At 38.7% G+C, this 20,855-nt stretch overlaps 1 protein-coding gene across 4 annotated transcripts in view; it reads right to left on the bottom strand.

Moving 5' to 3' along the window:
* Positions 1-7,974: 7,974 nt before the first annotated feature.
* bahd1 (bromo adjacent homology domain containing 1) overlaps positions 7,975-20,855 on the bottom strand; it is a 54,436-nt gene continuing 41,555 nt past the window's right edge. For all 4 annotated transcript variants that reach the window (XM_017476936.3, XM_017476940.3, XM_017476938.3 and 1 more), the window contains exons 4-7: positions 19,322-19,481; positions 11,882-11,961; positions 11,482-11,573; positions 7,975-11,399 (exon numbers count right to left, since the gene is read on the bottom strand). In XM_017476936.3, the coding sequence (XP_017332425.1) occupies positions 11,213-11,399; positions 11,482-11,573; positions 11,882-11,961; positions 19,322-19,481 (519 nt within the window). In that variant the 3' untranslated portion in view covers positions 7,975-11,212. The remainder of the gene's footprint in view (positions 11,400-11,481; positions 11,574-11,881; positions 11,962-19,321; positions 19,482-20,855) is intronic.

The following is a 20,855-nucleotide window of genomic DNA, read 5'->3' as shown; positions in this document are numbered from 1 at the left end:
GCAACTTGGAGACATTTTCTGAAGACTTTATCCTCGCACTTACTTTTGTTTTGGTAGGTTAAACCTGACAGCCTTCATTATGTTTTTATTTTTATTTTTTTATTTTTTGTCTGAAATGTGGTCTGTTACAGTATATAAATATTACAATCTTTAATGTACATTTTTTGTGCTCTTTTTTTTAACTGATGCAATAATGTAGACAAAATTTGTTTAAAAAAAAAAAATAGGTTGCCTAAGACTTTTGTATAGTCCTGTATTTCTACCGTGTTCTGATCAATTACTAAAGGCTAATAGTGATAAATGCAATTTAATATCTTCATTATTAAATCACATGATGTAGTGATACGTTGAAATATGATACACTGAACTGCTGTTCATCCGCATGTCAGGATCTTGTGATCTCCCTGGACAACTCTCAGATCTCACCTTCATCTCTGCATGCAACCTTGGGGGAAACCATGGACAATCACCTGTCCTTTTCTTCTCACATCGCTACTCTGACACGCTCATGTTGATTTCTCCTTCACAACATCAGAAGGATTCGTCCATTTCTATCCACACAGAAATGGTCATATCGAGACTACTGTAACTCTGATCTGATCCAGACTTGAACTCTGAACTGATCCAAAATACAGCTGTGTGACTTGTTTTCAACCTTGCTAAGTTCTCCCACACCACCCCATTGCTACGCTCCCTCCACTGTCTTCCTGTTGCTGCCCGCATCAGATTTAAAACACAGGTGCTTGCTTACTAAGTCAAAAAACGGACCTGCGCCCACTTACCTCAAAGCACTTATCGTTTATCTCATAACATATTTAAATTAGCACTTTTAAAAAAGCTTTTCTTACTGTATTACCTGTTACTGTTATTACTGTAAACTCTGTTACCTCCGCAACAGAGTTTTTAGACTGATGGTATTCTTAATCCGTGACCTAGTGAACCAGTATCAGGATGTATTTATTGATGACTTTAAAGTATTTCTGTAAGTCGCTCTGGATAAGGGAGTCTGCCAAATGCCTTAAACGCAACTGTAAATGTAAATATAATAATATTACAGTATATAATTATTACACCATGATGTTTTCATGCTGTTACACACCCAATTCAGAGGACTGAATTCCAAACATGATTCTAGTTTTAACCAGTTTAATAACCGAAACACTTCTGGAGAGTGATGCACTCCATCCAACCTGACAGAGTATGAGACGTTCGTTGTGCAGAGAGAAATGGGAGAATATCCCCCAGGTGTGCCAAATTTGATGTAAAGTTGTAACAAAATTAATAAAACTTTATGAAGCCTATTTAGATTAAGTCACAAAATGAGGAATAACTGGCTGGGTTATTCAGAATACGTTCATGGTTAAAGCCAGGTAACAAATTTGTAAATACTTTTACAGTAAAGTTGGCTGAGTTTTATAAGAGGGATGAAATCCAATCACCTGCAGTGGATTATTGACCTGGACAATTCCACGTTACTTGCTGAGCAATAATCAAAATCAAATAAAAGACCATAAACCCTAATGAAATAAGAAAGAAAAACAGAAGCACACTGTGCATTTCTTATCAAACACAAGCACACTGTTGTGTATTCAAACTGTTTCCATGGCATTTAAATCCATTTTATGATGATTGAATCCAAGGAAAAAAGCTTTATAAATATTCATGAGTTATCTGATTAATCAGGATGCCTGTTGTGGCCTCGAAAGTAGCGTTTTGGCTCCGCTAAACCTTTAAAATTACACCAATTTCTGTGAAAATGAATGAGAAATAGAGGAAAAATGTGAATCGCACCATCAGTCAGGTCTGGAAATGCATTGAAAGAGCAAAGGAAGTCATCTCAGAGTGGTTTTCCTCATAACTCATTCTGCCCTTAGACTACTGAATGCACTCAGTAAGCCAATGTAATATAAATTCAAACACTTCTCTGGTGTAATGGTGTAGCAGTTGGAACTCTAGGTTTGACTTTTATGCAACTTTTTATATATATACACAGAACAGCTTCAATATGTCTCTCAGAAAAAAAATGTCTCTCAGAAGACCAAACAACATATTATCACCAGAAGAAACAGCTTTTGAGAAAAACATTTTGAGCCTCAGAAAATTTTGACTAAAGCTTGCTAAGTGTTCCATTGAAATCCATTCACACGTTAGTATGTAAGTAACTCTTAAAGCAAATTAAAACATGTTTATACCTGCAATTTGGAGTTTGGTTTGGAGTGTGTGTCTCCCAATTGAGCCTTTAAAATTATAAGCAAAAGGACAGTTAAAGATCCTGTTTACATCTTCTTGTTTCGTGCATCATCAGCGTGAGGATTATATGCGGATGGAGGTTATCACTGTAGAAAACAGGAGTGTAAATGCACCTGAGCAGCATTTGAAACAGATATACTGTAAAACTGATTGCACAACGCACTTACGGAGGTGGTCTGGGACATTTTTGCCACTTTATATAAGTGCAAATGCATCTGTCTGTCTCTCCAAACCACATTTGACAACCAATTTTTTTTTCTTTCGAAAGATTAAAAAGCCTTAGCAAAATTGATAATAATGCAATAAAAAAAAAAAAAGAGACAATTTTTGATCCCATCTTATTTATAAAACAACTTAAATAACGCACTAAAACAACTGCCCTAATTTGCAGAGTACCACGTAATACAGCTATCTAATCCAGATACATAACTATGATTATCATTACGCCACCTATGAAGGACATCTTTGGACTCCATGGCCTCTGGACACATTCTATACTTCTTATATAATGTTCTATATTTCTTACAATTAACTAAATCCTGAGCTAGCTCTACAACAGCAGTATTAGCATAAGGAAATCTGAAATGATTTTACTAGTAATATTATTCCATTTCTAAGTGCGATATGCTGCAGGATTTTTACAAGGTAGCAAAGCCATAAAATGCTAAATACTAATAAACATTAGTGTCAGTTCTGGTACTGTAATCATTGGACACTGTGCATTAGCTGCAGAGTGAAATTTTATCCTGCCTGTGACAACCTAAAGGCCATCAAGTGCATGAGGACAAAATATGACAACATTATAGGCATGATGACCAAGTGGGATGGCGTCGGTCTCGTAAACTAAAGATCATGGGTTGAATCCCTGTTCATGCCTTGCAGAAACTGCTGGTTGGTGTCTTTCTGTAGATGTCCATTAAGTCTTTAGGGGCAATGGTAGCTCAGTGGTTAACGTTGGACTAGTGATGGGAAGGCTATAAGTTCAAATCCCAGTGCCGCCATCGTTGGGCCCTCAACTACTCAGATGTATAAATAAAATAAATGTAAATCACTCTGGGTAAAGGTGAATGCCAAATGCCGTAAATGTACAAAGAGAGAGAGTCTGATGGTTCATCCAACACATACTCTAAAGGGATATTATAAAAGCTAATTAAAAAGACAATGATGGCATTTTCTCTTTAAGCACACAATAGGGGAAAACATTTATACTGATTACCATATGATCAGTTTATTCAATGTGACGTTCAAACTGCATCATTTATTCACTACAACTATACCATCTATGACTATGATTATGCTTAAAATGAGTTTTAAAATAGGTTTTCTTGTTGTTGTTATTGTTTTATATCCATAAACATTGTTTAAGGATATTCTACTTCGCTAAATATAGTAAAAGAAATGACAAGTGTGCTTCTACCTGCACCTAAGGAAGATTGTTTACTTATTACTTGGTACTCTCCATGTACTCTCCAATAGCCTTCTGGCTTGTCTATGTGATCTGTAGCAAATGCAGATGGGTAGCAATGTTCAGTGCTTTCTCTATGCAACTCTGCTATGTACACCACTAATGTTCAGTTCAGTCCTGATGGTGGACTCACGAACATTAACGTTAGCTAATGTGAGAGAGGCTTTTAGTTGCTTAGAAGTAACCATTGCAACCTCGCAGACTATTACACGTCTTGCACTTGGAGTGATGAATTGGAGTGATTGGAGTTGGTTGAGCCCTCCTGGGGAGGGTAATAATGGTCTTAAATTTTCTCCATTTGTAGACAATATGTCTGACTGTGGATTGGTGGAATCCAAACTCTTTAGAGATGGTTTTGTAACCTTTTCCAGCCTGATAAGCATCAACAACTCTTTTACTGAGGTCGTCAGAAATCTCCTTGGTTCATGCCATGATACACTTCCACAAACATGTGTTGTGAAGATCAGACTCTGATAGATATAATCTATCAGATCCATAATCTTAAAATCTGGAAGGGGAAGCATGTATAATCTGAATAAAAGCAGCCCAAGGACCAAACCCTGGGGAACACCACAAATCGTAGACATCTGCTTGGATTTCTCAATATCAACAAAATAGCTCCCACCCCGTGAGGAATTTAAGCTAAGTAGTGTCAAAGGCCACACTGATATTACAGTACTAGTAGTAGAACAGATGTTCTACCAGAATCTGTACTTTAAACAGATGTCATGAAAAATCTTTAGTGTCAGTATTATGGTTGGATCAGAATCCTGAATCCTGAGTAGGTATTTAAGGTCAGGAAACTAGTCAGTTCTTTGAGGACTGCTTTCTCAATTACAACCCGAATTCCAAAAAAGTTGGGACATGATGGAAAATGGAAACAAAAACCAAAAAGAGTCATTTGAAAATTCAATTCACCCTGTACTATATTGAAAACACATTATTAACACATTATTTGATGTTTTACTTTTTTAAAATATACACTAATTTCAAATGTGATCACTGCAATGCACTCCAAAAAAGTTGGGCAAGACAACTGTTTACCACTGTGTAACATCACCTTTTCTTTTAATAGCTTTTATTAAGTGTTTGTGCGCTGAGTGAAGACACCAGTTGTTTAAGTTTAGCAAGCCATGGGCACAGGTAAAGAAGTCGGCGGCGCTTCTGGACAGTGTTGATGTATGGCTTCTTCTTTGCATAATAAATCCTTAACTTGCATCTGTGGATGCATCGGCGAATGGTGTTTACTGAAAGGTTTACCAAAGTATTCCTGTGCCCATGTCAGTACATCCATTACAGACTCATGGCAGTTTTTAAGACAGTGACGTCTGAGGGATCGGAGCTCACACACATTCAGAAGTGGTTTTCAGCCTTGCCTTCACCGAGATTTGACCGGATTCCTTGAATCTTTTATATTGTGCACTGTAGAAGGTGAAATGCCCAAAATCTTATAAATTTGTCTTTGGGGAATGTTGTTCTCAAAGTGTTGGATTATTCACTAACACATTTGTTGGCAGATTGGCGAGCCTCGACCCATCCTTGATCTGGAAGTACTAAGCCTTTTTTGGAGGCTCCTTATATACTCTGACTAGACGATTGCCTCACCTGTTTCACATCACCTTCTTATTTCAACTTGTCACATCACTATTAGTCCTAAATTGCCCTGTCCCAACTTTTTTGGAACATGTTGCATGCATCAATTTCAAAATAAACATTTATCTTCCAAAAAAAAAAAAAAAAAAAAAACCAACTATGCAGTTGATTAGGTAAAACATCAAATACCCTGTCTTTATACGTTTTTTGTTTAAATACAAGTCAAAGTACATTTACAAATCACTCCTCTTTGTTTTATTAACATTCTTCATACTGTCCCAACTTTTTTCGGAATTGGGGTTGCGTATTTTTCTGTTAAAAGGTACATTTCAAATGGGTCTCAAATTATTTAGCAGTTTCCAGTAATTCTAGGAAAATGTGCAATATGAATGAGACATATACTCTTTGTAGTATGTCTGTTGCTATAGAGTTAAAAATCGGTTTTAAAAAGTTAGTTGAGACTGTAGGTAGATTTGAAGATTGTCTAGCTTCACACATTAGTGAAGTGTAAACATAAAGGACTTTAGGACTTTACCTGGTGCAATCACATCCAGAACACGGATCATTTTCGAGTTGAAGTTATCCAGTAGAGCGTCAACACATTCAGACGGTTTGCATGGTAGGGTAGACATTTTGTTCAAAATGAGCACTTGCGCTCTCGGGGCTATCAGTGTGTACTTTTAAATCACCAGCAATGAATTTCATTTTGAAGGCAACCCAATTAATTAAAATTTAAACAGTTACCACCACCTCATTCATTTCACAAGATGTGATATTGAGAAGAGCCAAATACTGCAAGCTTGGCTCTCAGGACTGTGATTCACATTTTAGATACCACAGGGGAAAATAAAAGAATAAAAATGTACCCTGAGGTCCAAATTTAACAACTTTATCCGCATCAGTGCATGACTAATGAAAATCTGCAGTCTCTATAGGCACCAGCTTGTATTTTGGAGCATTCATGAGTATTATTACTACCGTAGCACGGTCCCAATAAAAGCTTCCATAAATCTGGTCAGCGAGCAGCACTTCCTTCCTGGCAGATAGATGTACAGTATGAGAGTCCTGGTCAGTGTGGTGTGGTGGTTCAGCATGACACCATGTGGTAAATTTGCACCAGTGCAGCTTGTGTTTTTCATTATTTAAACTTAATATTATGCTAATGCTCAGGAGATCACAGCACTTAGATATAGAGAGGTAGTTATAACCACAATTACAGGTCAGATGTATTTAATGATACTCTTAACGAGGAGAACATTATCGTGTATGCAAATAAAATAATTTTTTGTAAAGCAGCTGCAGTCTGACCCGTTTCCCCAACTTGCATGTCTGTTCTGTCTTTTCCTTCAGCCTCAATATTTCTTTAGTAACTTAAGTATAGAAAATCGGTTGAGGTGAAAATAAATAAATAAATAAATAAATAAATAAATAAATCACATCCGCCCACCTAAACATACCTGTAAAATTAGTCAACCGTTTGCATATTAATCCCATTACTTGCTTAATGGCATCAGTCTACATTTACACTTGTGTAGATTTGGACACACTTTGATTTGAACTTTTGCTTGCATGTCTAAACCTCACCATTTGTTTCCACATGGCCTGCAAAGACAAGATTGTGAAATGCAAAGAGTCATTAAGCATTAATCATTGTTTGTTCAGTAGCAGCATACTAAAATCTGACCCCATGAATTAATTCCTCGTTGCAGAAAGTAGTGCAAACAGTGAAGCCTTTTTCTTGTTTTTTTTTTTTTTTTTACACAAAGAACACTATTAATTCTGTTGAAAAAGACTTTGTTCATTATGTAAACCTGAGGTTCTCAACCTTTTGTAACTAAAGCCCCCTAAAGCCTCCTCTATCATGTGGCATGCCCCACCATCTAAAAAAAAAGGATATTTTGTTTTTGTGTTTTTGCACTTTTTTAATTACCTTAATTACATGTAAACCATGTTGCATTACATTCATCTTGCGTTCTAAAAACTGTACTGTACTGGTGATATTTGGAAACTTGCTAAAAGTCGCTAGATCTGTCAGTAGGCGCTTTTTTGTTGCAAAAAAGTTCCTAAAGGGGTCTGGAAAGTCGTTAAGATGGCAGCACTGGTCTGCACTGACAGCTAGATAAGAGGCAGGCTAAGCTCCGCCTCTCCCCAGCAAAAAGAAAATGCAGAGAGAGCGGGAACGCGGGGTTTTTCATTTATGCACATTCTATTTGAAAAGCAATAAAATACACAGAGTCCCCGTCTGTTTTTTTTTTCTTGAAAACAATTTGCGCCCCCTTCCTATCACTCCCCTGGTTGAGAACCACTAATATAAACCATCAATGTGAATCTAATTGCAACAGCCTGGCAATGAGCTGCTCTAAAGCCACACCACAGAGTGGACAAATGGCTCTCAGCACTAATCATCACTCTAACTCTGAACCGAAATCTGTTACTGACTTAACGAAATCATTATGAAAATGAACCGCAATGGACAACATTTGCATGACATGAGTCAGTATTAACGTAAGCAATAAAGTCCCTAAAGAGCTCCAATTTGTGCTGAATATTTTTAATTTGTGGCAGTGAATACCAATTTAACCCATGCACCGTTTTAATATACGATATAAACACGTAAACACACATGAAGTTCCTGTATTAGAATAAAATGGAAAAACACAAGGATGTGAAACTCATATATTATTTATTCCATTTAAATATTTTTCCTCTTATACATTTTTTTTTTTTATCTTAAATAATACAAATGCGCTGTGCTAGGACTAAGTTCCAAGAATGCCCAGTACTTCCATGCTGCATTGAAATATATATCTGTATACACACGTACACCCACACACTCACGTCACCGAAGGAGCAAAGCGCTTGGTGAGTTTTGTACATCTTAGAATTAACCTCCCACTTCATCTAGACCCGTTCTGGAACAAAAAACTCTCTACTTATTCCATCCAGAACTTTCTACTATAGCAATGACAATTCACAATGCAAAGGAAGAGCAAAAATACTCAGTACTTGCTATGTAAGACTGTTTATGTAATCATGTTTACAATGTTTTGCTGCGACATAATGAAAAACAAGGATCATTTTCTATGAAAAGCCTGCTTTTTGTGTGTTAGTATAGAGGGTGAAATATTGGGATGCTGTAATGACACCGGATCATATAAAATGACTAACAGGTGGAAATATTACAGTGCTGCGATCTACTTTAAGCCAAATGATTCTTGCATGGACAACGAATGCCATGTTGTGACTCTATCGACTACATGCTAATCCACGTCGTCATCACATGCAGGGTAATGAGATTCAAAAGATCGACAGAAATGTACAACAGCACCTTGTGTACATAATTAATCTCTAGTGTTCCCATACCGAGTAGTTTTTTGAAATCATTGCAAACTATTCGTCATCTCCATACAGGCATGTTTGGATATGAAAAGCTGTTTTAACCATATCAAAGTCTTTTTTTCCCCCCTCTACTTATAATTTAAAAAGAACACTAGTACTTTCTTAGCTAACCGTAAAAAGTAAAATATTGTAATAAATGTTGTGCGTCAAGAAAATATGGTTGTAATGCAGTTGAAAACAAGACATCAGAACCAAGGTTTAGAAAAAGTGTGGGGACTGTATACACAATATACAAAAGATTTCATTCAATGACCCCTTCATCTCTTATAGCATTATAATCTTATTTTCAAAACCAACAGTATCTGTCAGCTGTGCTACCTACAACATAAACATTATATTGTCCGATTGCTGTTTCCCAAAATTAAAAAAAAAAAAAAGAACAAAATGCAAATCTCACTACAAAGAAACAGTGGGTGAAAAACTGAAAGGAAGTGATATGCATTCTTTCATGCTGTACATTTTGGCCTATACTGTCAAACATGGGTATCTTATGCACTGACTGGAGTCATCTGCATACTATACTAGTACAGAAATCACATTTCTAGCTATCACAACAGTACACGTGTGACTGATATACACTCAGGTTTGTTTAATAGTAAGAGGAATGGATAGTTAATGACTTAAAACGTGGTGCGTGTTAGCACTGAAGCACATTTGTCCTCATTTGTGAATGAAACCATAACGAGTATATGCTTGTTCGCTTCAAGGCTTTACATGAGAAGGAAAAAAACAAAAAAAAAGAAGAAGAAAAAAAAAAAGGCATGTGTTTTTGTTTTTGGAAAACTCTCAGTTCCAGCTGCCTTATACTCTGTGTCACCTACGCTGAGTGTAGTGAATTAGATCAAAAAGTCTTAGCAGCCTTTTCCTAATAGCAGGAAATCACGCTTTGTCGAACGTTCGTAGTTACTTGTAGTCAGTAGAAGAAAACGACAGTCTTACATCATGCTTTTCTCTTCACAAAAATGGAAGGGCTCATTCCAGTTCAGTGGTCCAATGCACCCAGGTGATTGTGCTGCCTGGAAAAAGTTGCAGCTTGTATTTTTTTTTTCTGGCCTTTCTAGTCTTCCTGAATTGACCTCGAGGTCAATTTTTTTCCCCCCTTTTTCTTTTCTATCTCAGCAGGAAAGAGTGAGGGTCACTATAGTGCAATGAGACTCGTAAGGAATGGCTTTTTTAGCACAAACTGCTGCATGATACAAACCGAGCTAAGCTAAGGTAAAAAAGCAAAACAGCCATGAATGGGAGGACGAAAACCTCCTGTTGATTCTTTTTCATAGCAGACAACCTATTACTATTAAAGGCACAAAAAAAGACCATATGAAATAGCTTTTTTCATATCGATCTCATATATGAAACAAGCGTATCTAAAAGGTAACGCTGGGGAAAACCAATGGCACATACTGAAAGCAGAAGTGTGTGTGTGTGTGTGTGTGTGTGTGTGTGTGTGTGTGTGTGTGTGTGTGTGTGTGTGCGTGCGCAAGGCAATACTTTTCTATTCACACGCTTGGAGAACGGAACAGACTACCTCCCTCGGTTTGTACACTTGGAGACATTAATTCTCTCGGTTCTGTATTTACACATACAACAAATACACAGTATTTTTCCTCCATTTAAAGTCAGTAGCAGGTGAACGTCTCAGACGGAATCAAACTCCTGATTCTCTGAATGATAGATTAGTGCAAACTTATGATGGCCGGGGGGATTGGGGGGGGGGGGGGGGGGGTTTACTCATATGTAGCGGCGCTGCGTGAAAGCTTTGGTTTCCTGGGAAGGCAGGCTGTGAGGAGGGGAGGCAGAACACTCTCTTTCTAAGGTGTAAGGCAGGTCCCTCACAAGCTATAGGAGGATGAGAGTTCGTGAAAGAAATCTCAGACTAATTGGTCAATTACAGCTAAATTACCCAACTGCTAGATGAGGAACTCTGGGGTATTTAGTCCACCAGAATACATCTATGGTCCTGCATGGTACGACAAATTGGTATATGATTGATTAAGAGTTGATTTGGGGAAGAGCAAGTACTCTTGGTCTTGTCTACTTAACTAGGGAACTCATTTTTAATTGCTCTAAAAATAAATATTTCCACCATATATCTATAAATAAATAACTCTACAGCCAATATGGGCACATTTATAGTCTAATTCATAATTTAAGGTACCCCTAATGTACCTACAGCTTTGATAGTTTTTCTTCCGCACACAAATGCAGCGACTATAAAATAGAACTATTGACAAGCCATATATATATAAGCAGTTTGATGGGGTTACAGATCACATATTGGCCATCAGATCGGTCCCAAGTTGTGCTCAAAACAGCATTACGCTAAATCACCAAACTAAAATAGTTTCAGCTTGTACAAGTATGGAGTCTGGAAAGCACAGCTTCAGTTTTGACAGTCCTGTGGCCTTTCAGGAATTCCTTTGATTAGGATATTGATTGTGTCTTCACCTTATGGACTCTGGTTTTCAGTGTATGGCTCCATCATAGCAAACGTTTTTACTACTACCGCTACTGCAGGTTCTTGAGAAGGCGGCCGTAGCGGAAATCGTAAACATGGCGACAGACAAACACCAGGTCAGGGTCGATATCAGCGGGAACGCTGCGATGAGCTGGGATGGTGTAGTCACGAGCCGGAGGGACCAGGGGGGCACTTTTGGGACGACCCTCCTCGCGACGCTTCACCAAGGCACAAAATCTAAGACAGCACAGATACACAGATGAGCAAGGATGCACGTAAAAATCTGTCTCACTACTGAAGTTACAGACACAGAACTTACCTGCAATATTGTGCTAATGTCAAGACGTAGCACTTATCCTCAATGCACGCGACACTGTTCTCGTCCTGGTGCCGGGAAGCAAAAATCTCGTTCTGAAATCCCACAGCACAGACACAGACACAAAGCTTTGATACTCAAATATTCACTACATCAACGAGAGCAGACAATCAGTGCAGCGAACACAGGTGTCCGATTTCAAAAGCACTCAAAGAGCAATGCAAGTCGGCTGGGGTCCCCCCCCCACCCCACCCCACACAGGTAGCCACGGTCTCCAGGGCTTACTGAGTGCAGAAAGCTTGTGCTGCCTACTGCCTCTTTGAAACTCATAATCAAGGCAAGTCAAATGTTTACACTGCTTTCTCATGAAGAACCTCAACAAAGACTGATAAAGGCAACTCACCTCACAGTGCATGCTGGGATTGCGGCCCCCCTGAGTGTGCTCTGGACGGTAGTACCAAAACAAGCTCATCATCAGCTCCCCTGTGGAGAATCATATCACTTTTTAGTTTATCAGCCCGGTGCAGCAGTCACTATAAATGACCCACCAGACAGTTAATGCGAGTTTTCCTGGTTCGCACTAGGGTGCTGATTCCACCATAAATCATCATGTTTGTTTTTTGCTGCATTGGCTATCAAAATAAGTTAACTTCCCAGTACTTTCCGTATTTTACATGCACCAATGAGTGTGAATGTAGTTGTCCCTGTAGCGTTGTGGAATTGAAGATGAAATCTACACAGAGAAAAAACAGTTTTAAATGTATTGGAGACTAGCTAACCTTCTGACAGACAACAGCCAATATAAATGCTAAAACAGGCTAAAGTAATATCAGTCTTAAAATTCCAGAAACTATGGAACATCGGTACTTCTTTCCCATGACCTCATTCGCCTCCTCTAAGTCTTACCACTGCAGCATCTTCCCACACAACACCTTGTCAGAGCCACGTGGATCATTTCTCTGCTACACTGTAATTACCAGAAACTGCTCCCCTAATTTTATATGCTTTCACCTGTTAGGCTTCCAGACACAGGGGTGTAATCATCCCATTGAGTTGAGGTGAGGTGCTACTCAGCTACTGTGATGGATTATCGCAGCAGTGTAGAATTTTGTGGGGTGGGAATGTTCACTTGTCTCGTGTTCCGATTACAATTCAGAGGCTTGCAATTCGATTATGAGCAGATTCTCGACACGTCCCGATTTCTATTTTCTATAGTAATCAATCAGGTGATTTAACTCATTTTATGTGTGGCAAAGGACATCCGTGAATTGCAGGTTAATGTCACTTGATCTGCATTTCTCATCAACTTCATTACTTGAGCTTACGTGTTGCTGTACAGTAAGATGGTCTGTGAAGAACTGCTGGAATGGGATATTGTACCTCGGCTATAAGGTGTGTAGGAGCAAAACAAAAGCCTTGGTTTTCCATGACTGATTAAGAGCACAGATCCGCAGCTATTGTGATAACTAAATCCATCTTTTTCACCTGATCAGAGTTGAGTGCCAACTTTGATAGGAGTGCCCAGTCAAGGGTTTCTTGCTTAGCCACAACCGTTTTTCCTGCTAATGTTGCTCCACGTGGAAATTTATTTAATCTTGGAGTAACAGATCTTGCAAATCGCCAAAGTCTAATCAAGGCCTTTCTTACAATCTGCCTCACAAAACCAATAGGAAAAAAAAAAGAAGGTGCTGGTTTGAGTTGCCACAAATGTTCTTTATTACCTCCAATATCTCCAATGACATCTCTTCCTCATTCGCATTTTAAATGCAAATACACTGCTGTCTAGCATTACGTCTATGCAGCTACACAGCTTCTAGAAAAACAATGTATTTTTTAAAGAGTTGAGAATCATGTTTTTAACAATCGACCCTTAAGAATCTTTCACGAAAGCATTGCATTTCCCTCACCCCTAAGTATTTCTGATTTGACTTCTACGTCCTTCAGAGCGAGTGGAGTTTTCCCCCTTTGCTTATTTCCTTGAAGACTAATAGCAACATTAGCACTTCATGACTGTGACCTCATGAGTGCAGTTTGTTCTGCCAGGCCCCAACAGAGCTGGACGACAGACAGGATCAATCCCAAACTTGTTTGGGATCTGAACATCTGCGACAGGCACTTACAGAGCCCCGTATAATACCGCTCTATGTTCATCACCTTCATCTGGCGCTGCACGGCTCTGGACAGGAGTGAAGCAAACAGCAGATATGGATGTGGAGCCTGCTAGGAAGAAAGTGATAAGGACCTTAGCCAGGTTTCAGCAACAGGAACAAAATAAGGCAAAAGACTCCTCTGAGCAGTCTCATGAAAGAGGAGAGAGTGACAGCGGGCATGGATCAAATGTTAGCCCAGTTGTTAAGATGTTGGACTTCTGAACGGAAGGTAGTGAGTTCAAATCAGCACTGCCAAGCTGCCATTGCTGGGCCCTTGAGCAAGGCCCTTCACCCTCAACTATATAACCCAGTTATATAAATGAGATAACTGTAACTCGCTCTGGATAAAGGCGTCTGCCAAATGCCATAAAGGTAAAATTTAAATGTCAAATGCAAGATCTGTTAGTGGTGAACAAACATGATTGGTTTGTAACCATGGATCTGAAGGATACATATTTAGGTCACTCTGCTTACATGGAAGCAGTTGGAATGCTTATCAGTTGCGGGTCCTTCTCTCTGGTTTAGCTTTGGCACCCAGGAGGTAAATGAAATGTGAGATTTGCCCTTGAGCCCCTGAAATGCCAGGGTCTATCTAGGAGCATGCCCCTATCTGGGCAATTGGCTGCTGTGTGGATGAGCCCAATAAGTAACAAGCCAGGCAGAGCTCCTGATCTTTGTGTAGAAGCGCTGTCATTCACAAGAGCCGCCATTTGACGCATACAAACTGTACAGTTCATAGATATGAAGAAGCTTGACTTGCTGGTTATTCACGGCTTTCTGAAGGAAGACAGGAAATTACGAGTGGCCACACACGAGCAGTGTGAACATAAAGATTTTCAACATCTGGCAGGGATGTTGATAGCAATAACCCTTGGGGCAAAACTGGAATTACTGCACCACAGACCAGGGTTAAATGCTTTGGGTTGAATGCTCGGCAACTGCAAACCATACTGCAGTATTGGTGACAAGAGAAAGCGTCCAGGCCCTGAGGTATTGGACCATGGATTTTCCTTTGAGGTATGATAATAATGATTATGAGTCTTTATTGGTCACATATACATTAGAGCACAGTGAAATTCTTTTCTTCGCATACCCCAGCATGCCAGGAAGCTGGGGTCGCAGCGCAGGGTCAGCCATGATACAGCACCCCTGGAGCAGAGAGGGTCAAGGGCCCAACAGTGGCAGTTTGGGGCTTGAACCCCGATCTTCTGATCAGTAACCCAGAGCCTTAACCGCCAAGCCACCACTGCACTTAGGTGTTCTTCCTGCAATGAGGAAAATAGTAACAGATGCCTCCCAGCAAAGCTGGGGTAGGGAGCATATGGGAAAAACTTGAAAGTGAAAGGAAGATGGAACACAAGGCTCAACATCAGCATATCAACGTCCTGGAAAGGAAAGCTGTGTAGCTACTACTGCACAAAAAAAAAAAAATCCAGGAACCCCTTATTAAAAAAAAAAAAAAAAAAAAAAAAAAAAAAAAAAAAATATGTAAAATGTAACTAAAATGTACCGACAGCACCAAAGTGGGATTGTATATGAACCACCAAAATCTTAAACAATGCTGAAGTGGGCATAAAAGCAAGTGTTGAGGTATGTGAAAAATAAACTCTGAACGTCAGCACAGGTGGGCAGTACACCCCGTGTCTCAGAGAGAGATACATACCTATTAGGCTGATATAATCCAACAGAAAGGCAGAGCCCATTATGACTAACAGACAAGGCAGAGACATAGGCTTTGTGCCAGAATGCATTAGCAGACGACGGACACTGTAAACATGTTTTAGAGTTGATTAGAAGAGTCTCTTGCTGGGTCTACTCGAAAAGTATATGTGGCAGCACTGGCTGTGCACTGGGGACAGATTTTGTTTTTGCTGGGAGCACACAAATTAGTCAAAGGATTTCTTAAAAGGTTTGAAATGTCTCGGACCCTCACACAAAAAGTGAGATATGGATTTTGGTATTAAGCAGCTTGAGCAACTTGTGAACCAGTGGAAAGTGCAGATATAAAGTGGTTTTCGCTTAACAACTTTTTTACTAGTCAACATGAGTAGGCAACTTGTGTGTGTTATACTGATTGGCATGCAGTTCTGCATTGGAGATGTATCAAACCTGCCAAAGATGTTGATGCCACAGTATATCAATAAACACATCAACTAGGCATGAGTCAGAATATTGTTGCCTCAAATATCACAATACAACATAGCGGCGAGACGAATTTGCTGCTCATATCACGTATTGCGATATTTCCGTTTAATATTCATTAGGAGCTCTACCTATTCTTACACACTAGGCCAGAGGTAGCAGCATACAGAACAGCTTGCAAGTGGGAACCTAACAGTCTCAAAGCATACTTACTTAATAGTCCAAAAAGTTAAGCTAATCAGAAGGAACACAAGCCTCACAGGACAAGTCCGACCCGCAGCCTCTTTTCATTTGACCCACATGAACTTGGAAAAAATAATACTTAAACAGTCTGTAGTGCAGTAGTGCTCAACGTTTTCACACTATCCAGAATTCATAGCAGAGCCATACCATAGCACTCTTGTTTCTATCATGGCATGACACAGTAGCGGTGAAGACACTACGGTATTATTTAGCCTAATCATTTAAGGCATCATCTAATCATTTAATCTCCCGTCAAACAGTTGTTCCATATTAATAACATTGTCATGAAATACATTTAGGACACTGAAAAAGATTAAAATAACATTAACAATTGGGGGAAATGACACCTCACAGTGACCTCCACTAATATTGGCACCCGTGGTGAATATGAGCAATGAAGGCTGTGAAAAATTGTCTATATTTTTTAACCTTTTGTTTAAAAAAATAAATAAATCACAAAAGTACTCTGCTCTCTTGGATATCAACCAAAACATAGGTTTATCAAAAAAATGATCTTTAATAAATATAGGTGTGCAACAATTATTGACACCCCTATGAATTCATACGAGAAAAATATATTTTAAGTATATACCCACTGATATTTTTACACACTCCTGGGTGACTAGGAACATTGTTCAACCATGACTTCCTGTTTCACAGGGATATAAATATGAGGTAACACATAGACCAAATTCCCTTGGTCATTTATAGCAATAGGTAAGATGAAGGCATATACCTGTAATGTGCAGCAGAAGGTTGTTGAGCTTCACAAAATAGGAAGTAACTATAAGAAAATAGTACAAGCACTGAAAATGCTCATTTCCACCATCAGAGCAATAATTAAGAAGTTCCAGTCAACTGGAAATGTTATGAATCAACCTGGAATTGAAAATGTGTCTATATTGTCTTAACGCAGTGTGAAGAGGATGGTTTGAGTGGCTAAAAAATCTCCAAGGATCACAGCTGGAGAACTGCATAAATTAGTTGCATCTTGCGATCAGAAAGTCTCTAAAACTACAATCTGAAGTCACCTTAATCACCACAAGTTGTTTGGAAGAGTTTCAAGAAAAAAGCTTCTACTCTCATCCAAAAACAAACTCAAGCGTCTTCAGTTTGCCAGACACTACTGGAACTTCAAATGGGATCGGGTTCTATGGTCAGATGAAACCAAAATAGAGCTTTTTCGCAATAAACAAAAAAAGCTAGCCATATGGAAAAGTACCTCATGTCCACGGTTAAATATGGCGTTGACTCTTTAATGTTTTGGGACTGTTTTTCTGCCAGAGGACCTGGACATTTTGTTAGGATACATGGCATCATGGACTCAAATATCAACAGATTAAATGAAAACCTGACTGCCTCTGCCAGAAAGCTTAAAATTGGCCATGGTTGGATCTTTCAGCGGGACAATGATCCAAAACATACATCAAAATCAACACAAAAATGGTTTACTGACCACAAAAACAAGGTCCTGCCATGACCCTCCCAGTCCCCTGACTTGAACCCCATAGAAAACCTGTGGGGTGAACTGAAGAGGAGAGTCCACCAGTGTGGACCTCGAAATTTGAAGGATCTGGAGAGATTCTGTATGGAGGAATGGCCTCAGATCCCTTGACATGTATTCTCCAACCTCATCAGGCATTATAGCAGAAGTTATATTACCTTACAGTTACCTTGGCAAAGGGAGGTAGCACAAAGTATTGACTAAAAGAGTGCCAAGCAAAGACATTTTTAGAAGCCTGCATTGTGTTTGCAATTGTTTGATATCCATGAGAGCAGAGTATTTTTGTGAATATTTTTAACAAAAGATCAAAAGGTTAAACAATAAAGACAAGTTTCCACAGCCAATATTAGTGGAGGGCACTGTATATGTTAATCCTGATCTACATTTCTTACAATAGTGTGTATTTATTTTGCAGTGGATTGATTTGTTTTCGTTACAAAATAAATGTATTAAATCTTTTTTATTTTGTGTCAATATCGTCTCGTGAAGCCTGTATCGAGATATGTCTCATATCGTGGGTTTAGTGTATCGTTTCATGCCTACTATCAACCTATTTACAGATGACAACGTGCCCAGGCCTGCCCAGTGTCAATTAAGGGCTCTCAAGCACTTTGTGGAAGTACCAACAGCTGACGGGTCACTGAGTTTATGTGCTTTGAGGAGCACTACTCTATAAAGACAAGTTTGCTCATTGGGTAATGGAAGTCATTGTGTGGGTGTATTTGGATGCAAGTCTTCAGTTGAATGCCACTCAAGTCTTTATGCTACCACCTGAACACCACGAAGAGAAGAAGTGTCTCTTACAGACATTTGCAGCAATATGAAGTTCATCATCTATAACTGCCAGCTTTTACAAATTTAATGTTGCTTCATCACAACCCTGTGCTTTATAGTGAGTTTGAGTGGTTCTCACACTCAATAGAGTACATTATCAAGACTTCTCCACAATAGAGTACAGTAACACGGAATGATGTAAACAGAGAGTATAGTAACACTGAATGATGTAAATAGAGAGTATAGTAACATGGAATGATGTACATAGAAAGTATCGTAACAATGAATGATGTAAACAGAGAGTATAGTAACACAGTGATGTATTAGCATTTTTATGAGTGCTGTCTATTATTGTCTGGTAAGGTACGTCATCACAAACTCTTGTAACAACTTAAATAGATATATACCCTCCACTAGTTCTGAATGAAACTGGAAGAAGTCTGAAATAGAATGCAAGTTTACATTTGTAAGCGTGCTTCTACAACTGAATGGAAGATCACCAGGGCCACCTGGGTCATTCACATTGATAATAATGGCCAGAGGACAAGCACGATGTAGCACAGGCATTTTACAGGCTATACGGCAATGCTATTACTACTTGACAAGCAAACAAACCAAACAGGAAAACTTCTCTAATTTCAAATGAAACCACAGAACACCTCCACTCAGTCACAGACGCACCATTACAAAATGTATTGTTTATTGCATTATGCAGTACCTAGTCTTCAAAATCAAAAATATGTGTAGAATAGACAAAAAATTGCAATTTTCCCAACCCTTTCACCAGCATTATATTATTAATGGCTGCTTTTCTGGTGCAAATGTGTTGGTTTGTAAAATCAGACTGACACAAACTGGGATTTTTTTTTGTTTTGTTTTGTAATACCTGGCCTAAAAAGAGCAGAAATTAAACAAAATATATTACTACATGCAGCCTCCGTGTCAAGATATACACAGAATATTAAATGTGAAAGCAGCAAGGTGATAGAAGAGCAATTCGTGAAGGAGGAAGTAATGAATCTTGGTGTACCTGACTCAGGGTCCTCCCAGAAGGCAGATACTTTAGCCACATAGGGGAGGGATTTCTTCCGGGGGCCAGAACGCAGCAGCACAGTGTCTCGCACCCTGATTACTTCTCCGTCTCTCTGCACTCCTTCATAGCACCTGCGCAGTGCTGGCGACTCCTCACCCTGTAGGTCATCCCCACAGATAAATAAGAAATTCTTACACACAAACACCTCAAGACTACTTTACTGATAGTGTGCTTCAAAAACATCCTGCTTTATATGAGAAAGCTGTAAATATATGACATGAATCTGTTGCGTTTCATGTCACATAGTACTGGATGGTTGGCCAATGACAAGAACTTGTAAATGAAAATGCATGTTATGTTCATGCATTCAGGTTATTTTTATTTTGAGCTTTAAAGAGCTGTTCATATAATTTTTCTATTCTTTTTTTTCCCCCACTAAACTCATGCAACCTCATATCATAAATGCATCCATACCTGTTAAAGCATTACCTTGTCTAAGGTAATAGGCAGTTATGCAATGACTGACGTTGCATTTATCTACATAAATGACTCGAATTTTTACAAGAATTTTTTTTCTTGCTCTGGAAAAAAGAAAAAAAAAAACCCAACATCACACCATTCTATCAGTATATTACATCAAAATCCTTTTATTTTTCCAGGACATTCTACACGTTTGAGCAAACTGGTTAGACTAACTGACTAAATCCAGTTACCCCAGTTGACATTCTCGGAAATACTGCATTAGGTCAACTCAAAAGTTGCTAACTTTAGAAATAAATGATTGAGGTCACACTAAAGACCATGGAGGAGAACATTCAAAAGGTTTTAACTTTATGTATTACTGAAATTGTTACTGTAGTCTTCTAAACCTTGTTTGGGAAAAAAAAAATCCATACAGAATAATGAAATGTTTAATATGGTGCTTCCACAAAAGAAAATCATAAAAGAACATGGCACAGTGGATTCCTCACATCAATACAGCAAACAGAAAATATTCCCAACCCTACAAGTACTGAACACTTGAGTTTCATGTTAAACCTGTTACATGTTCAATAGTAACTCAGCTCCCTCTTTTCTTAAAGGTAAGTAGCAAAACAATTTTTGCACTTTTAGCAGTCCATGTACTAAAATAAATACACAAAAGTCACATTTTAAAGTGTAAACAGAAACATTTCTTAATCATTTAGTAAAGTTGTGTGTAAATGTTTGCGTAAGCCAAACTGAAGTAATTTGTAAATGCGTTGATAAATGGAAATCACCCGTAAATTACCCAGTCCCTCCAGGATTTTGCGATCACAGAAATGAATGCAAAGTCAAGGAAACGCCACAATATTCACAGGAGCTTGCAAGTTTTCCAAAATTACCGCAGATTTTGGCCAGGATGAGTCATCACAACGCGCATTCAGCCAAAGCCCTCTTGGTAGACAAGTAGTTTTCCGTAAAAAAAAAAAAAAAAGAGCACAAAAAAGCAACAGCAAAATCGAGCATTTTTTGGTCCAAACAAGCACAAAAAACTCCGCAAAAATCCTGT

Source organism: Ictalurus punctatus, chromosome 9 (assembly GCF_001660625.3).
Source record: "Ictalurus punctatus breed USDA103 chromosome 9, Coco_2.0, whole genome shotgun sequence".
NCBI classification, from domain to species: domain Eukaryota; kingdom Metazoa; phylum Chordata; class Actinopteri; order Siluriformes; family Ictaluridae; genus Ictalurus; species Ictalurus punctatus.
This window is presented reverse-complemented; position numbering and strand designations above follow the sequence as displayed.